Source organism: Pagrus major, chromosome 1, assembly GCF_040436345.1.
Source record: "Pagrus major chromosome 1, Pma_NU_1.0".
NCBI classification, from domain to species: Eukaryota; Metazoa; Chordata; class Actinopteri; order Spariformes; family Sparidae; genus Pagrus; species Pagrus major.
The window spans coordinates 20,766,172-20,783,537 of record NC_133215.1 but is presented as its reverse complement, the minus strand read 5'-3'; the positions used below and the strand labels follow the sequence as shown (position 1 = coordinate 20,783,537).

At 44.0% G+C, this 17,366-nt stretch overlaps 1 protein-coding gene across 4 annotated transcripts in view; it reads right to left on the bottom strand.

Annotated features, from left to right (window-relative positions):
- The window catches only part of rhbdl3 (rhomboid, veinlet-like 3 (Drosophila)), a 63,305-nt gene extending 47,801 nt beyond the window's left edge, over window positions 1–15,504 (bottom strand). For 3 of the 4 annotated variants that reach the window (XR_012180150.1, XM_073482716.1, XM_073483894.1), the window contains exons 1-2: window positions 14,584–15,504; window positions 13,954–13,977 (exon numbers count right to left, since the gene is read on the bottom strand). Coding sequence is in view for 2 of the 4 variants with exons in the window: in XM_073482716.1 (XP_073338817.1) it covers window positions 13,954–13,977; window positions 14,584–14,724 (165 nt within the window). In the remaining 2 variants the exon portion in view is untranslated. The remainder of the gene's footprint in view (window positions 1–13,953; window positions 13,978–14,583) is intronic. The other variant, XR_012180189.1, reaches the window with a different exon arrangement.
- Window positions 15,505–17,366: the final 1,862 nt, after the last annotated feature.

The window sequence follows — 17,366 nt, the reverse complement described above, 5'->3', positions numbered from 1 at the left end:
ACAATGAGCCCCGGTCTTTCACAGGAAAATCACTTTCTCACATGAAGATGTTGCTGCCAATCATTTTAGAAATAAATCACAAGTTTCTTATTCTATACCTGAGCGTTTTTCCACTTTTCATTTCATTGAAATGAATAATTCAGCATTTTTGAGAAATACGCTCACTTCGCAGAGTTAGATGAGAAAATTGCTACCACTGTCATGTCCACATGCTAAATATGTAGATACCAGCGGCTGGATAGTTTAGCTTAGCATGCAGACTGGAAACAGGGGGAAGCTGCAAGCTTGGCTCTGTACAAAGGTAACAAAATCTCGCCCCATTATTCAGAATCCCGGATAGTCAGAAAAATGTCCGAAAGGAAATCAAAGCCCATTCGTCCAACATCCGTTATTGGTATCGCCAAATTATGTACATAACTTTACTAACTAATGTACTTATTTTAGCCCAAATCTTGATCTTTTCAGAAACCTAATGAAGACGAAGTGTTGGTTGTAGGGCACCGTAACAATTGCCTCGATACTATCAAGTATTGAAAAAAAGTCTTGTCATTCGATACAGGCAGGCAGGACGGAGCTCACCACATGTGTAATGTTTTGTTGAAACGGATTTCATTAAATTAGTATCGAAGTCAAAGTATCCGTCTTGGTAACCAGTGTGAAAATATTTTTAACGCTACCCAGCCCTACTTTTGCCATGACAGCAAAGGTCACCTGACTATGTTACCACAGAGATGAAGGTCACCTGGCTTTGTCCTTTCCTGCACATCCAAAATAGCGAGTGTGAATTTGTAGCACATCGGGCCTTCAGAGCAGTGGGCCTTTGTTTTTTGGATAACAGGTATTCGGATGATGGCCTTTCAGTCCAGTGGGACATTTTTGGGACTATTGGGCTCTGTGCTATAATGGTCTGTTGGAACAATGGGCAGTCCCCGGTTGTAGCCTTCTCTGCTGGGAGCGGTGAGTTCCTTGTTGTGATGACAAGACTCCAGAAAGTCTCGGAAATAGACCTGTGTCTTCAGAAAGTTTCAAAGAAGAGACAGCTCAAGAGGCAGAGGACGTGAAATTGCTTGCTACTTCTTCCATCCTTCCCTGTGTGATTAATTGGAGCAGAGTCTCTGAGCCAATATCTTTACAACTCGCAGTTCTTGTTGAGGAACAAGAGACTCAAAATAATGAGATCTGCAGTGACAGCCAAGATAATGAAATGAACTGTGGACCATGATGTCACTGTTTAGACAAAAAATACCAGAACGACGGACAGAAAACAAAAAGAGCTGATTCATTAGAGTATGCAGACAAACACAAATACACATGCCACTAACTGCTACTGACCTTAACTAAAGAATCACCACTTCAGTGCCAAACATACAAACCCACATACCCACATAAACACAGTTACATGCACCCAATTAAAAAAAGTTAGGTTTATTTTGGGAAAGCCCTGCTGAAGGAGTGACAAATAAAAAAGGGATCTTTATTCCACCTGTTATGGAACTGTAAGTTATCACAACCGTGGCAGCTGTTCCCCTGAAGGAGATAATTCTTATCATAATGACACCCTCAGTGCCAGATTCCTGACAGGCACCCTGATGAGCCGCTATATCTGCAACTGTGGCTGCGGTAAATGCAGCGTCAAAGATAAGACTTCCCCCCGTCTGCTCCTGAAACTCTGAGAAGATTTCTATTAGACACAGCAACACTGTCAGGGTGATAATGTTGTCACTGGACAGGACGGCCTAGAGGCTCTCCATGGCCCTGTTTTCACACTTTGCACTAACATGCAGTTCGGGTAATCCAATTCCAAGCGGGCAGCTGTAAATACACGTGAGACTGCACACAAAATACTTCAAGGACACACTGGGATGTGATCATTAAAGCCACATTAGGAGGCACCATGATCACATAAAAACACAGGTTTGCCAAGAATTAGGGATAGACTCACACACTGACAACCTTCCAGAGTTACTCTTGTAAAAGGAGGATAGCTTCCTTCATCTGCGGTTCTTACACCAAGTCATCCTAACAGGTACCATTGGTATTTAAGACAGTAGAGCAACAGCAAAAGTACCGCAAGTGGGAATTCCTCATCTAGTGGGGAGGTTCTCTAAAAAAGAAAAAGAAAACACAACTTTGTGCAATAAAATAATTTTTTTCTGCCCAATGGCACAAAATGATAATAACAGCTCTCCCAGGGTCTGAGTTACGTGCTGTCCTAGTGTAGTGGCATTAGTAATGCCCAGAATCTCCTGTAGCTCTGAGAGGTTCTGAGCTTTCCTGATTAATTTTCAAACAAAATGTGCACCAAATGCAAAACCTGTGTCAAAAGGTCCATACATTTGATGCATTCCAATATTTGGAAATAGTTATCTATATTGTCATGTATATATTGTTGTTAATTTAGCTAGGTTAACCATAGAAAAGACTCTAGCAAAATGTACAGATTGTAAAGCCCACTGAGACAAACTCAGGACCACTCGGGTTCATCTTCTTTCTCTGAGGAAGCCGGAGCACCACACCACACTAGTAATTAGAGACTTTGAATCACTGTTGACCCACAAATGGTATTTTCATCGTCATTGTGATATGAACATGCACGATAAACTCTCAGCATGACAACGTAAGCCCTATGGGATGGAGCCCTGGATACAAAGGCAATGCATCATTCATCATTTGGCCGATCAGTTGAAGCCCAAGCTAGCACTTCAATAATATTTTATTTATTGTGAATCACATCATCGCAATATTAAACAGTTATCCCACATTGCAGTTTTTCTCTCATATCGTGCAGGCCTACTTTGAAGCAGAGATGCTCCGATCTGACCGATCCACATCACATACCATTAGCATTTTAAAGTTTTGGCTCCACTAACTAGACTGTTGACTCAGTTTTTAGTACCAAAGCAATCTCTGGCCTCATTGTAATTTACGTAAAAATGATTAAAATGGAAGTAGCGGATTAGTCGATGTACATGTCACACAGCCACCGGGCCTTCGCAGCATCAGCAGTTCGATTCCAGCCGGCGACCTTTGCTGCACGTCATACCGCTGTCTCTCCCCCGTTTCCTGTCTGTCTCAGCTGTCTAGTAAAGGCAAAAAATTGCCCAAAAGTAGTCTAAAAAAACCCCCAAACAATTAAAATGAGTTCCCCACAACGAGGTTGACAGACTAAAAATATAGGTGAATAAAAGAACACTTCTATCGGATCAGGATTCATTATTGGCAGATACTAGAGAAAAAGTTAAATCAGTGCATTGTTTCTTCGAAGGTGAAATGTCTGGCCTTCAGTCTTCATTTTCAAGACCCTGACACCCAATTTCCAAGAATTTCCACCTTCTCAGCCATGAAATTAGCAAGTGTCACAAGATATTCCAGCTAAAGCCAAAAGGCCTGTGATATACCTCAGTGATTTATTACCTCTTCACTCACATAATCTCTGCACAAAGACATTTCTGTATCAAATTTAAAGACAACAGAGATTAATCTCTTATTGTGATCAAAACAAACAGAATAATCTGTCTATAAATAGACATGCTTGATGTCAGCCATGAATATGCTGAAGAGAAGGGAATCACAGAATCGTCATGGTACACGCGACTACATACCATTATCAGTGGGACAGACAGAGCCTTCATCAATGAATCATATACAGCACATCTGGCTGAGTGCTTTTAACTGAATGTTGTAAAGTCCAACCTCTCCAGCTCTTCATGAAAACACACCAGCAGTCACCAACAACACTGCTACAAAGACAGACATCACACGAGGAAGTAAAAGGTCAAAAATGGCTATAGTTTTTGGTCTGTATTTGTGTGTGTGTGTATGTGTGTGTGTGTGTGTGTGTGTGTGTGTGTGTGTGTGTGTGTGTGTTGTGTCATGTGGTTTCTCCTTGTCACACTTCGCCACTTCAGCACTTCGGCCCGGCTGGCAGGCTTTGGCAGCGATGCCCTGTAAGACGACACGGAGGGGACAGGACGGGGAACGGAGATCTGGGTGAAAGCTAAGCACTGTCGCTCACCTTGGGCATCTGCTGAGCCTGCTGGGCTGGGCCGGGCCAGGTTGCCATGACAACAGCAAAACAGCCAGGGGTATCCAAGAATGCTTTTATTTGTCACACCAAAACCCTGCGTATCTAACCTGTGTCCTACAAAATTCAGCTGGCCATGGAGAAACGGCACAGACGATATTTACAGTGCATGTCCTGAAATAATAGTAATCTGATTTTCACCTAAATTAACTCAGTATTTTTAAGTGTTAGGCATAATCAATGTATGGACATAACCAGCGTGACCACAGCACGCATCTTGGGGGAATGTAGCCGACTTTGTCTGATCGGGTCACCCGGAGCTTCCAGTGAACACAGCCGATTAAGTGATGAGAGAGCTGACGGCAGCATCCGAGACTGATGGCTGCCAATTTGACGACAGGGAACATAGTACCGAGGTGGTTTTCTGGCCGAGGTACGCACTCTACTGCATGCCATTCTAGTCACAACTTCACTGTCAATATCTTACAGGTTTTAGTTGTAAAATTCCGTCTTTATTCTCAGATTTTTGAATATTTGAATTGTATTCTTGAAATATCTGGTGTTTTTTGATGTGTGTTAACAGAGGCCCTTGTAGTCGTTAAGTGAAAGAAAAAAGCCACTTTAAATATATATATGGGTTTTCTGAGTGTGTATCACTGCAGCTTGTACTGACAGCTCAACAAACTAAAATAAGTGCATTTGAACATTACAAGAAATTACATTTCTTTAAATCATTTTCAGCTGATTATTCACACAGACCTGACTATATTCTGTGAATATAAACAGTGTCGTTCCTGCTTCAGGCAGTCTGATCTTGAAACTGGGACATCCACAGAGTCAGTGCGAAGCCACCCTTGTGCTTAATTTATTTGGGCAATCTTGCAGTGCTTGTCAAAAAAGAAGAATCTGATGCAGGGCTGCAGAGAGAAAGACTGCTGTCGGAGATGTTAATGTGTTTATTACAGTCTATCACAGGAGCAAAGCCGACTGGGACCCCACCTGCTTTATGACAAGTGGAAACTGTTTTTATTCCTGTACGTGAGGTGTCAAGTAAGGAGACACTGCTTTGCTGGTTGCAAGGAAAACTTAAAGCTTCTTAGAAGTCGTCATGTAAACACAAACCAGAGAAGGGAGCACTGCAGGAAGAGAATAAGCGTAGGGTTGTGCCTGTTGTCAGATTTTTAATCAAAAAATGACAACAAATGCTCCTAAAACAAAGACAGTTCTGAGAAAATGAGACGAGTGACTCCAGAGAGAGCTGCGGCATTGAATTGCAACCTCAGTGCTCTAACTACAGGTTTAGCGTGGGCGCGTATAAAGCAGCAAAAAAATGCCATTACCTTTGAATTATGAGTGTCTCGCATTATCTTGTCTGCACCGCAGTCTGCCATGACTTCAGTGCAGATTCTCAAGGGAGAGGAGGAGAAGGCGGCATAAACAGGGAGATGCTGCTGAGGCGGTTTGTTTGAGCAGAGCTTCACGGACAGCTGCGCACATAGCGAGACAAAGTGATATGAGAGCCAGCAAACGATTTAGAGTTCAAATCCAAAAAGTGTAGCTGGCGTCATAAATCCTGCACACAGGCATAAACATCTGCGCTGGTGGTTGTCAGATTTTGTTTGTGGTGGTCGTCAACGTTGCCATCTGTCTCGGGACAGACTAAACTTTTCTTCCAAATGTAGAACAGAGGGGAATGAGAGAGTTGGCTGAGTCGTACACTCGCCGTGGAACATTCCCTAATGGGCAACGCTTGACTGAAGAGGCAGAAATCAGTTAACACAAGCAAGCACACGCACACACAAACAGGTGTACACCGCAAACACAGGGTTATTGTACCTGTGTCAACAGTGCACCTGCCAGGCTTCACTGTGGGTCTGCACAGCCTATGGTACAGGAATGTGTCCCAAACTATGTGTGTTTCTTGGAGATCTTACTCAGTGAACATTCCTGTCTATAACCTCTGTGACAAAGAACAGACATTTTCCATTTTCCAAAGGTCCCCAGATCCTCTGAGCCGTCACTAGAAAACAGAAGGCCTACAAGTCTATCTCACGCTCACACTCACACAACCACACACACAAGCCTCCAGGTGTTAGTGTGATGGGTCATGGCCAGCACATCACTCAGTCAACAGCTCTGTAACTATAACCTGTGGGAAGGTATTACAGTTTCAGCCATCAGGAATGAATGGACCTGCACTGTGTCTTTGATCCCCCAAGGATCAGTGATGGACTGTAATAGGACGCTGGAAGCTGGTTGATTGATAAGTGACTTGACTTGACTTCAGACATGACTTCTATTTTCAGTTTAGTTTTTAGGCTTGATGGGGTGGAAAGATTTTTTTGATTGAGAACAAATTAGGGGTCCGATACCGACCGTCAGTACTACCTGATAGCGATTTACATAAAATTGATCTGCGCCAAATTTCAGTGCCTGAGAGTGCATTTGGTTGAGTGTAATAAAGATGATTGTGGCTGGATTTACAGACAAAGAGAGAGAGAGCTTGACCCTACATCACCCCTGCAGCGAGCCGACAGCAGCGGCAAGGAAGGCAACATTTTTCAAAACTTGTTGCAGAGAATATTTCCAATGTGAAATGCAATGCTGACCACAGCAACACATCTAACCTGAGGAACCACCTGGCAAAAACAAAAAATATATCTGAAAGGTGAAGACTTTAGTGTTTCATAGCATGAAAGCCAAGTCCCCTGCAGCAGCCGCAGCTAATGTTAGCACTGAATGAGGCACTGACAGCCTCATCTTTATGTAATTAAACTGGCAATAGGCAAGTTTCTTGTTTTAACACATCATTATGAAGTGAATGTTGATTGCACAATGTAATGGCTATAGAACAAAAATCTGTGGTTAAGACTGGTTCCTGATAAACGTAAGACTATGTTATTTTGTCTAACACTGGGCAAGAAATCTCCCGGGAAAATAAAGGCCGACTGCCGATCCAGTCAGGCAGGCAGCCGGGCACCATTTCTATCTGCTTTCACATCAAATCAAATCAAATCAAATCAAATCAAATCAAATTTATTTATCTAGCCCAAAATCACAATCACATTGCCTCAGTGGGCTTTACAATCTGTACAGTGAACGACATCCTCTGTCCTTAGACCCTCGCTTCGAGTGAGGAAAACATGTTTTGTCCTGTGTTGTTGCTGCTCTGAGGAAAACGGAAACAGTCCAGTTGTCTTTGTGACAGCAGTGGCAACAATAATACCACATGGAAATGCTATGGGGGGAAAACTTGGCCGTTTCCACTTGAATTAACTAGTTGGTTATGTTGTTGGAAAGAAGTGGGCTTTAGTCACTGTCTTGATTGACATTAGCGAAGCACTTCTACTAATGTTAGCCAACACTCTGAAGCATTTGAAATGTTGTATTTTTTACAACTGAAATTACATTTTTATGATTAGAGAGAGTAAAATACTAAAAAAGGTACCGTTGCCAGTACCTGGAATTTGTACTGTGTCGGTTAAAATTTGGATGGCATCCATCCCTAATGTGGCTAGGCTTAACAAATCCTGCTCACAGCCTCTTTAACACAGACAAAAACATTAATGGTGCACCATGCACCAGTGACAGAGCTCTTGATACAAAGAATAGCTGTTTGCAAGAGCTAAGGCCAATTTAATCCTAATTCTATTCAACTGGAGGAGAAATTTGGTCTGGGACCTTGGTTGGTACTATTGTTCGGCCGAGATTATCTGGCAATGTGAGGCGTTTACGGATCAAGTCTTAAACCTACCGAACATGAGTTTCTAGATGTACTCGAAAGTCATATGTTTACATTTGTACGTGTAAGCATTAGAGAAAAACAGGCATGTATTTTGAGTTTTGGTGAGGTGAGATGAAAAACAGCCATTTGTCCATACAGAGGTCCTACAGTTGAAGAATATGGGTTAAAAAAAAGTTACATAGTGCCCCTTTAAGGCATCAACCACTGACTGAAACATAATAATATTTCAAACAGTGTGTTGAACTCACAACGTGACAACATGCAAACTCAATGAAAAACACTCCATACTGCTAAATCAAAGCCTAATTTGATGTTTTTGCTCTGGAGCCCTTCAGTTTGTCTGCTGTTACGATAAAACTGATGAACAAGCGCGCGGTGACAGCCGTGAACTGTACACAGAGATAATGGAAAACTGTATATGGAGCTAATGAAAAGGGGTGAGATGAAAGCATCGACTGATACCCAGCCCTCTTCACATCTGCAGTGTCGCCCACTTAACTCTGATGAGGAATCAAACTTCAGAACAAAAAGATGAGAGACAGAGTGATGTGAGAGAGAGATGAAAAGGAAGGTGGAAAGCAAACAAATCAGGGCTAATATGTGCAGGAGCCTCATCCAAACTCACACTGACACTGGTCCTCAAAGGCAGCAGACACATACGGCCTCAACCACACACACGCAATCTCAGCGGGGGTTGTGTGCTGTCATTGCAACTGCCCTCCCTCGACCTCTAGTAATGGATTTACATTTTCAGGTCTGGTGGGTACAAATATACTGTACTCACTTTCACACACACACACTCACACACAGCAGATGGAGGTTGCTAGATCACTGAGCTGCTCAACCATCAAAAGAGACACTTCGATTTCATGACACCACTGCTATGAGTCTGCACACTGTAGCCAATTACGGGTAAACTGGCACATCTTCTTTCTCCCATTTACAGATCGACGGGCAGCTATTTTTACCTCTGCATAAAAGCAGAGACTGTTTTCACACTCTGCCAACTGGAAATGTGTCTTTCATTAAGGAAATCTATTTAGAGCCGAGCAGGGGAGAGGCAGAGAAGCAGGGAAAGATGAGCTCTGATTAAATCTTTCAATGAAAATGTTTTGAGGCTCTGTCTGTTATTTCATCACCACACAGCCTGGGAGCTTTTTAATAGAATGGGGCGGGGATGCAGTTTGCCGCTACTTTTTTACGATCCTGAATCGAGACAACACAGTTCAGCATCACCGCAAAACTGTCTGTTGTTGGGTTATCTCCAAGACTCAGCCGGTGTCAATCACTGCTGTAGTGTCAGATGAGCAGGTCAGCAGACTGTGACCTCGCCATCTGTGTATCTGTCAATGGCAATTAGGCTAATAAGCACATCAGTTCTATAGATGTATAGATAGCGGAAAAAGGACCAAGGAATCAACATAGTATAGTGCAACCAATATTACATTTTAACCTAATTTCTTAACACATTATATAACGATTGTGGAAAGGAAAAAAGGTGGAAGTATATGTTTTTTTATTCATTTAAATCACTTATTCACTTACTTATTCATAAGTCATTTCATGAGTGAGTTCATGAGTTTGACTACTGGAACTTAGAAAGATTATCCTGGCAAAACTTTTTTTCCACCATGTTTTAAAGTCTCATTCACACTACATTTAGTCGCAGTTGCCAACTCCCTTCCTCATTCTCTGACTCTCAGTTACAGCACAAGGTGACCAAATGAAATGCACTGTTACCTTGAATAAAAGTAGAACTACATATTTCTCTGGATTTGAACATTGTTGGCAAGAATATTGTAACAACTCAACAAAATATATAACAAAGGTGTGGTCGTTTCATGCAGAGATGTTAGATATCATGTCTTTAACAGCTGCATACAGTCTCTAACTGTTGCCATCAGTAATTGCAGTGACCACTGCTATGATCTCATTGTCTAAACCTCCATTTGCTTATAACGTAGCTAAAACTGACAGGGCGTGGCGAGACATGCTATCCCTGCATGCACTGGTAAACGCAGCTGAGGGTTCCCAGTTGGCTTATCCATTAAGTGCCAGTTACCTGGGTGGTGGTCCATTCATTTGAAGAGCACTTAAAAGAAAGGAGAGCGACACTGAGAAAGGTGCCAGCTGTGCCATGCGATGAGGCGAGACGGCACTGCCAGACAATGCTACTTTAAATAATGACCCTTCTTTTCTCTCAGCCATGGCCACTGAATGTCTAACTAACAAGCTCATTGAAACGCACGACAGAAACTCTGGGAAACACGAGTCCCACCGGGAACAGGTGGCTTCCCCATCATTGAATTCCTGCTTGTTTTAATTAATGACGCTAGCTGGGCTATTCAAACAACAGACATCACTGTCATTAAGTTAGGAAAAGATGGGTTGATCATCAATCATGCTCCACATGGCTAATACAGTGTTTTTAGTACAAAAGTATGGGCTCAGTAAGTCCCTCTGGCTAGACGACATTCCAGAAAGATCTGAAAGACTTTTATTTGTGCGGTTACAGTGAGCGGTTTGGGGATCATAACTTGCATTCAGAGGCTTTTCAATGCCACCAAGCAAGAAATTAAGGGGGAAACACTTCCATGGAAAGTATGCAGCCATGTGAAAGAGTTTAATCACTAAGCTCCTGCAGGCGTGTGCCTGGGGCATTTCAACATGCCATTGGGAGCAGCCTGTCAACATAACGGCAACTGTGGGCACAGATAGGGATTTCTCTCACTCACAGACACAAAGACCAGAATCAAAGGAATGTCACTGTTCAGTGATAGTTGAAGTGGTTTAGTCTTCGATCCTTTCCTGTTGAGAGGCCGCAGTGAGGATCCATTTAAGTGTACAAAAAACATGTTTCTATTGGACAGTCGATGCTTTGTGTGCATCCTGTCTCTACAAGTGCTCCATCTACTTTAAATTCTGCCAGGTTTCCAGCATGTACACCTGGGGACTTCCAATCTCAGGCTTTACAAGCACTGGGATGTTCCCAGTCCCCTGAGATAAAGACGTGTGTGTCTGTGCTGTAGGTGTTGCGCTTTATAGTCCACATATTACAAAATCACTCTCTGTTCTGGCCTCTCTTCTAGATTCCACTTTTTCACAGCACGAGAAATGTAAAACATTTCATTCCTTCAGACACAAGGAAATCCATCTGATGTGCCTTCCCAGGAGTACAAAACATATGTGTTTGGTTCTCTTTGGGGTGCGATCTAAACATGCTTAATACGGTTTATCAGATAAATCCTAAACTGTGGTTCATCCTCAAATCCCCCGAAATCCTTGAAAAAAATAACATGAAGTGGCAGTGGTGAGTGTGCATATCAGTCAGCACAGGACGGAGACTCCAAAACAGGCTCTATATCTTCTTTTGGATGATACATATTGTGTGTAATCAGGCTACTGTGACTGCAGTCTTTGCAGATTGGTGTATGTGTGTCTGGAGGACAGATAGAGGCTGGGACACTTTGAATGTAAAAGAGAGAGAGGCCAGTGCAGCTGCCATCCGCCTAACAGCATCTTCTCTGCTTCATTAGATGTCGCCTCTCTATGTGTTCAGTCCTCATGTTTGTTTCAGGCGATGGGCAACACGAATAAAGGCATTCTAGGTACTTCCTGCATGCAGAGGAGGAAAGCACTTATACAGCAACAAAATCCTCTCCGGGGACAGGAGAGAGGGGTGAAGGGAACGGCGAACAGAGCGACGCAGCACTTTGATTCCAGCCCCCGATGGTCCGAAACCTAGAAATTGATAGCTGTATGAATCGAGTTCACATGGGAGCCGGTAAAAATGATATGATGGGGAAGGTTTTGTAGACAGCACAAACTGCTTTAAAGAATCTGATGGTAAGTAGCTCAAACAAAAACATGGGAGAGAATATGATCCTGTCTTTTCTCTGCTGTGTAAACATCCCTGATGGGAAGGACAGAAATGAATGTGCTCTGCATTTGACAAGGCAGAGATGCCAGAATTGATTAACACAAGAGATGCATCATTGTCTTCATCTCTAGACGTCTTATTTTGTCAATGTGTTACACTCAGTGGGACATTTTACCTAATTGAATAAATTACAACCACTGATTAAATTGTGTTTTGTGGGAAGTTGTGAAGGAGGGTGAGCTGTTCTCATTCTCCAGGTGCTTGAAGACTGAGTGGAGGCCAGTAGATATGGCATCATCTGTGGATCTGTTGGGTCTAAAAGGTAAATAACACATTCACTTGTAGTGTGTATCTTTAGGTATATAAAAGCCCAGGCGTTGCTGTGTTTTCAAGCAGACTTTGTCTTTTGTCTCTCATGCAGGGACCCAGTGCCAGACTGGTTTAAAATCCTTGTTTTTCTTGTCTTTAGTGGCCCATCATTTCTCTTCCTTGGTCGCTTACCAGAAGCTGGGGGTCTCCGAGGTCAGCCCCTTGACAAATGGAGCAACTCTTTGTAAGGAGGAAGAAGGGAAGGAGGATAAAAGAGTGAAAGGACATTTGTTGCTACCAGACCGGGCAGCGACCTCACCATTTGGACAAACCGACCCATTTTTAGACCGACGTCCACTTGAGGACATTCAAAGCCTTTCCGCATGCATAAAGACAGCGGATTGAGAGGCCCACTTAATGCCTGTCCATGGAATATGCTCCATCACTAATACATCCACACAGACACACACCCACACACCCCAGCGAGCCTTTCGCAAACCATAATCCCAGGGGACCTCAGTCTCTCCCTGAAAGAGTGAGCCTGACACGAGCCTCTGGCTCAACCCTAAATACATCCCTGCTAACCGCCTGCACACACACACATACAATTCCCCCTCTGGAGAAAGCAGGGGGGCCCCAGGGTGGGCAGGTGCTGCGGCATCCCCACAGAGTAGTGGCTGTGCGTTTAGAAGTGTGTGTGTGTGTGTGTGTGTGTGTGTGTGTGTGTGTGTGTGTGTGCGCGCGTGTGTGTATGAGAGCAGGGGGCCCGTTTGCCGTCTGTCAGTCCAACCGCCTGCTTGCATGATCAGCCGGTCTGTGTTTCTCTTCTCCTGGGGTTTCTTGGCTATATCAATGTGTGTGTCACTCTGTGTGTGTGTGCGTGCGTGCGTGAGTGAGTGCGTGCGTGCATGTGTGTGTGTGTGTGTGCGTGTGCACGCCCGCATGTGTTTCTTACAAGAGCGGTCTGACTGATAGATCAATGCAGCTAGGATTATGTATCACCCTAATTGCATTATCAGGGTCAATGTCAGCGGACGACACACCCACAGCCTCCAGTGTGCTCCCACTCCTCGGCAGGAGTTTGGTTGGACAAAGCCGCGGCCTGGTTACATGTTATGCCACGAATGTTACCCAGCAGGGAAAGGATTTAAAGCTGCACTAGGCAAGATTTTGATCTAAAAATACATTTATCTAATCTGTCTGGACCTGAAAGAGAGAAGACTCTGCCATCTCCACCAGCTGAGACCTGGTAGTTTCACCTCATTTGGCCAAATAAAAATCTGGAGCGGAGTACGTTTTGGAAGCAAATTAGAGTAATCAATGATTAAAAAAACTACAGACATCAGGGAGCGACCATTTGGAAAACAGCTTCGTTTAACAGCTTGAAATATTTGGGGATGCTTTACGCAGCACATATCAGCAGGGATGGCAAACATAAGCAAGTTGTGTGAAGTTAAACATCACGACACAAGATTTCTAAGCATGGAAGTTAACATTTTTTCTCACAGATGCCTCTTGCTACCAATGTGCAAAACTTCCTAGTGCAGCTTTAAGTCACATCCGTTAGTGATAAAGCAGGTGTTACAACACAAGTACAATGTCAAGGTCATGATGCATGGACAAAATTTATAAAAATCACGCCATTGAAGGTGACTTATGGGTATGCATTACACTAAAGCGCTAATTATTGACCTTTTTCCACATTAAAAAATAACTTTATCAGGCTTCCCTGTGCCCAATGATGCACATGGCGCCACATTGAATTGCATCCAAAATCTTCCCCATATTTCATGACCTTTCAGCGGGACAATGCAGCATCTAATCTGCTCAGCACATCTGTGTCACTTGAGTCTGATAACAGAGATTATGTCAGAGGCCACCAACAGTTCACACACACGACAACCTTTAAGACAAAACTGCTCCACGATGAGTGAGACATGCAAAATGGTGAATAAATGGTGAGACATTCAAGCCACTGTATCTTGCACTACATACCTTGTCAAACAGAGACTTCCATTGCTGAGACAAGGAGAGAGAGAAAAAGAAAAGCAAGTGAAGGAGTGAGCGAGAGGAGGAAGAAGAAGGTGGACACTAAAAAAACATCTCAGAAACAGGTGCCAGAGCGGAGAAGGGCACCTGTGTCGGGCCAAGAGGAGAGTTTCTTTCCTTCTCTGGGCAGCATTTGCCTTAATTGCATCTTGCTGCTCTCACATGCTGTTATTATCTGATCATTGCGGTCAATGAGCCGCAGCAAAAGATAATAAGGTAGAAAAGTGTGGATCATTATGTGTGAGGGGTCTCTTAAAGTAGGTTGAGGCACCTAATGGAGCAAGAGTGGTGTGTGCGTGCAGATATTCCTAGAAAGGATGCTGTGTTGTACTGTGATACTCAGGACTTTAAATCTCCTCTGGTTTCACTGTAAAACTCCACTTATGAGTTATGTCATGACATTTAGATTTAAGGCTCATGCTGACAGTCTGCCTCATAAAATCAGAAGCACTGCCTGGATTTTCTCCAGAGCAAAGGGAGGTGAAGCTGCGTGATTGTAAAAAAAAAAAAAAAAAAAATGTGAAAAGGTGAGACACTGTGCTTGTGTGTGCACTTTGTAATTGTGTGGAGACTCACGTCCTCCGGAGCCACGGGGAGGACGTCGGTGCTTTCCAAAACCTCGATCTCCTCGCCCTCCGCGTTGGCCGCCACCGCCGGGGAGGAGTTGACCGGCGTCTCCCGGGTTCCGCCCGTCATCCTCGGGCTGCCCTTCTCCATACAGCCGCGGAGAGCAGCGGTTCAGTCCTCAGGAATGACTCCACATAGTTTACAATCCAATTTCGCTCCCTGTGTGCGTCAGCAACGGCGGAGAGCAGGGGAGCTGAGCATCGTGCTCGCTTCGCGTATCTCTCTTGAAATAAGTCCAGGTGAAATGACACAGAGGTGCGCGCGCTCCGGTTAATTCCAGCTCCGCGTCCACGCACGCGACAAATCTTCATCCGCGAGAGGAAAAGTTGATTTGCTGATAGTTCAGTGACACTTCTGGGCTCTAAAGTCCGTCTGCGGTGTCACACCACATCGTTCAGTCAGCAGATGCTTGCACAGCTAAAATCTCGCCACGAACAGAGGCAGCGGTCCAAGTTAGTGAGGCAGGGGACGCACGTTTGCAGCGCGAGTCTTCGCAGTTTGAGAGATGCGACGCAGCAGAAGCAGCAGCAGAGCATCTGAAAGAAATAATGACATCATCAAACACTGACAACAACATGAAAAAACGGGACGCAGATGACAAACCGGGCTGGATGACGCACGGGTCTCATATGGCTGGGGGAGCCGGTGAAAGTCCACCTGAACAGCGTGGGCACAGTCACATGGCAGACTCCCAGAGAGAGAAGTCCGGGGAAGTGTGTTTTTGTAGGTGCGTCATGATACCTGGCACGGCACGGCACTGCACGGCACGCTGCTCTCTGTCGGTCAGCGGCGCAGCGCGGGGACAGCCGTCTGCTCCCCTCCTCGCAGCGTGCCGACGGGAAGCCTCTAAAGGGGGTGGGAGGAAGACACAGACCGCCTCCGTTGGGGTGGTTGGTTCAGCTCCAGGAGTCGCCGGGACTCTGCTCCAGCCGCATGCGTCCCTCCACACCAGAGAGAGGGAGGGCGGGGGCGGAGAGAGGGAGCGAGGGGAGGCAGGGAGAGAAGAATTGGCCGGCGGTGAGCAGGGATCACCGGCCACTCCCGCTCAGGGGCTTCGAGGGACTCCGGATCTCCGTCTGAGCAGCTGGCTGTCACTGATCACTGGCTCAGAGGTGCTGGGTCGTTTGGTCACTTGTGCATGATGCTGAAACAATCAGCAATAAGTTAATTAGCCTGTATGGTAATTTACTACACCAGTCTAATATTCAATAATGTAACCCTGTCAGGTACCACTTTAAAGGACATGTTCACCCAAAAATGAAAATTCAGTCATAACTACTCAACGTCATACCCATGAAGTGTTGTAGTACCCAAATCATTTCTGGAGCTTCACAGCAAAACAGCGTCGCAGCATTCTGCCAAACAACTGAAGTAAATGGGGACTTGTTTCCAAACATAAATATACAACCAGAAAAGAACATAAAATGGCTCTGTACAGCTCAAGATCCCTTTAAAAATCGCAAATCTTCACTGCAGCTGCTCAGCTAAAAGAAAGCGTGAGGCGCGACTCCAACACTTACCTTCTTACTATCAAATGGCCAAAATGTTTCAAAACTTTTCAAACAGTAGATGTGTGTCAGGGTTGAGCTGGGGCTATAGGGTTATACAGTATTATGTTATATAAAATTCAGTATTACCTGATGGGTCTGTGCTGCTCAGGAGCCAATTAAAACCATAACAGCTCTGTTGAAGCTCATCAATCATTCCACCATGTCAGTCTATATTACACGATTAACACCTACAGCCTACAGGATTTTACTTGTACCTTGAGATCACAATTACTAATTAATCAATTTGTTCTACGTATACTGTATAGATTTAATGTTTAATGTTTTGCTCTCTCTTCACACATTTTGAATTGGACATTTGTAGTCTTACTTGTCTCATCTCAACATTATTTACTTTTGTTTGTACTGTTTTTGTTGCTGATTTGTTTAAACTCTGTTTGTTCAAATATCTCTCTTTCTGTATCCTGTTAATATGCTGCAAAGACCCAATTTCTCAGTGGGGGTCATTCACATTTAATATAATCTCATTCAATAGTTAATCATGTCCCACAAAACAGATGCATAAAGTCTTCAATTGCTCCCTTTAAAGGCTCATAGAGAAGGGAGTGTCCTAGGCTGTAAATTCCAGGTTGTTTTAGGGATATAAACTCCCCCATCCTAGTCTGCTGCTACAATCACCCAAATGGTGGGGGCCCCATTTCAGACAAACACCTACCTATTAACCCAAGAGACATCAAACAAGCCTAATAGTTGGGTGGAAGCCATTTATGAGGAGAAATTATGTGATGGCGGTGTGGTCGGCAGTGTGTAGCATGATCAGTATCCTCCAGTGAAACTCCCCCAAGTACAGTATGTGATAGAATTGCCATGGAAACTATATAGCCAGCTGGTATTTTTAACCTTAGGGGTCTTTTCTTGACTCCTACACAGCAGTGCTGGGTTAAAGTTGGAGTTTGTTACAGTGTTTTCAAAAGACCCGGGAGCCTTTACGTACGCGTGGTCAGAGATCTGCAAACCGTGGCCAAATGGTGTGGTTCTATATTGTTATGTTGTCTTTTGTGGATGGAAAATAAAAAGTTTTCCAACTTACTGCAGCCCACCTAGAATTCAGACTTTTACAAATATTAACAGGCTAAACATAATTCACTTTTATCTCTCACATACTGATAATCATTTAAACATAACTTCAGACAAAATCAGTACATCGGTGAGACTTTAGGGAGT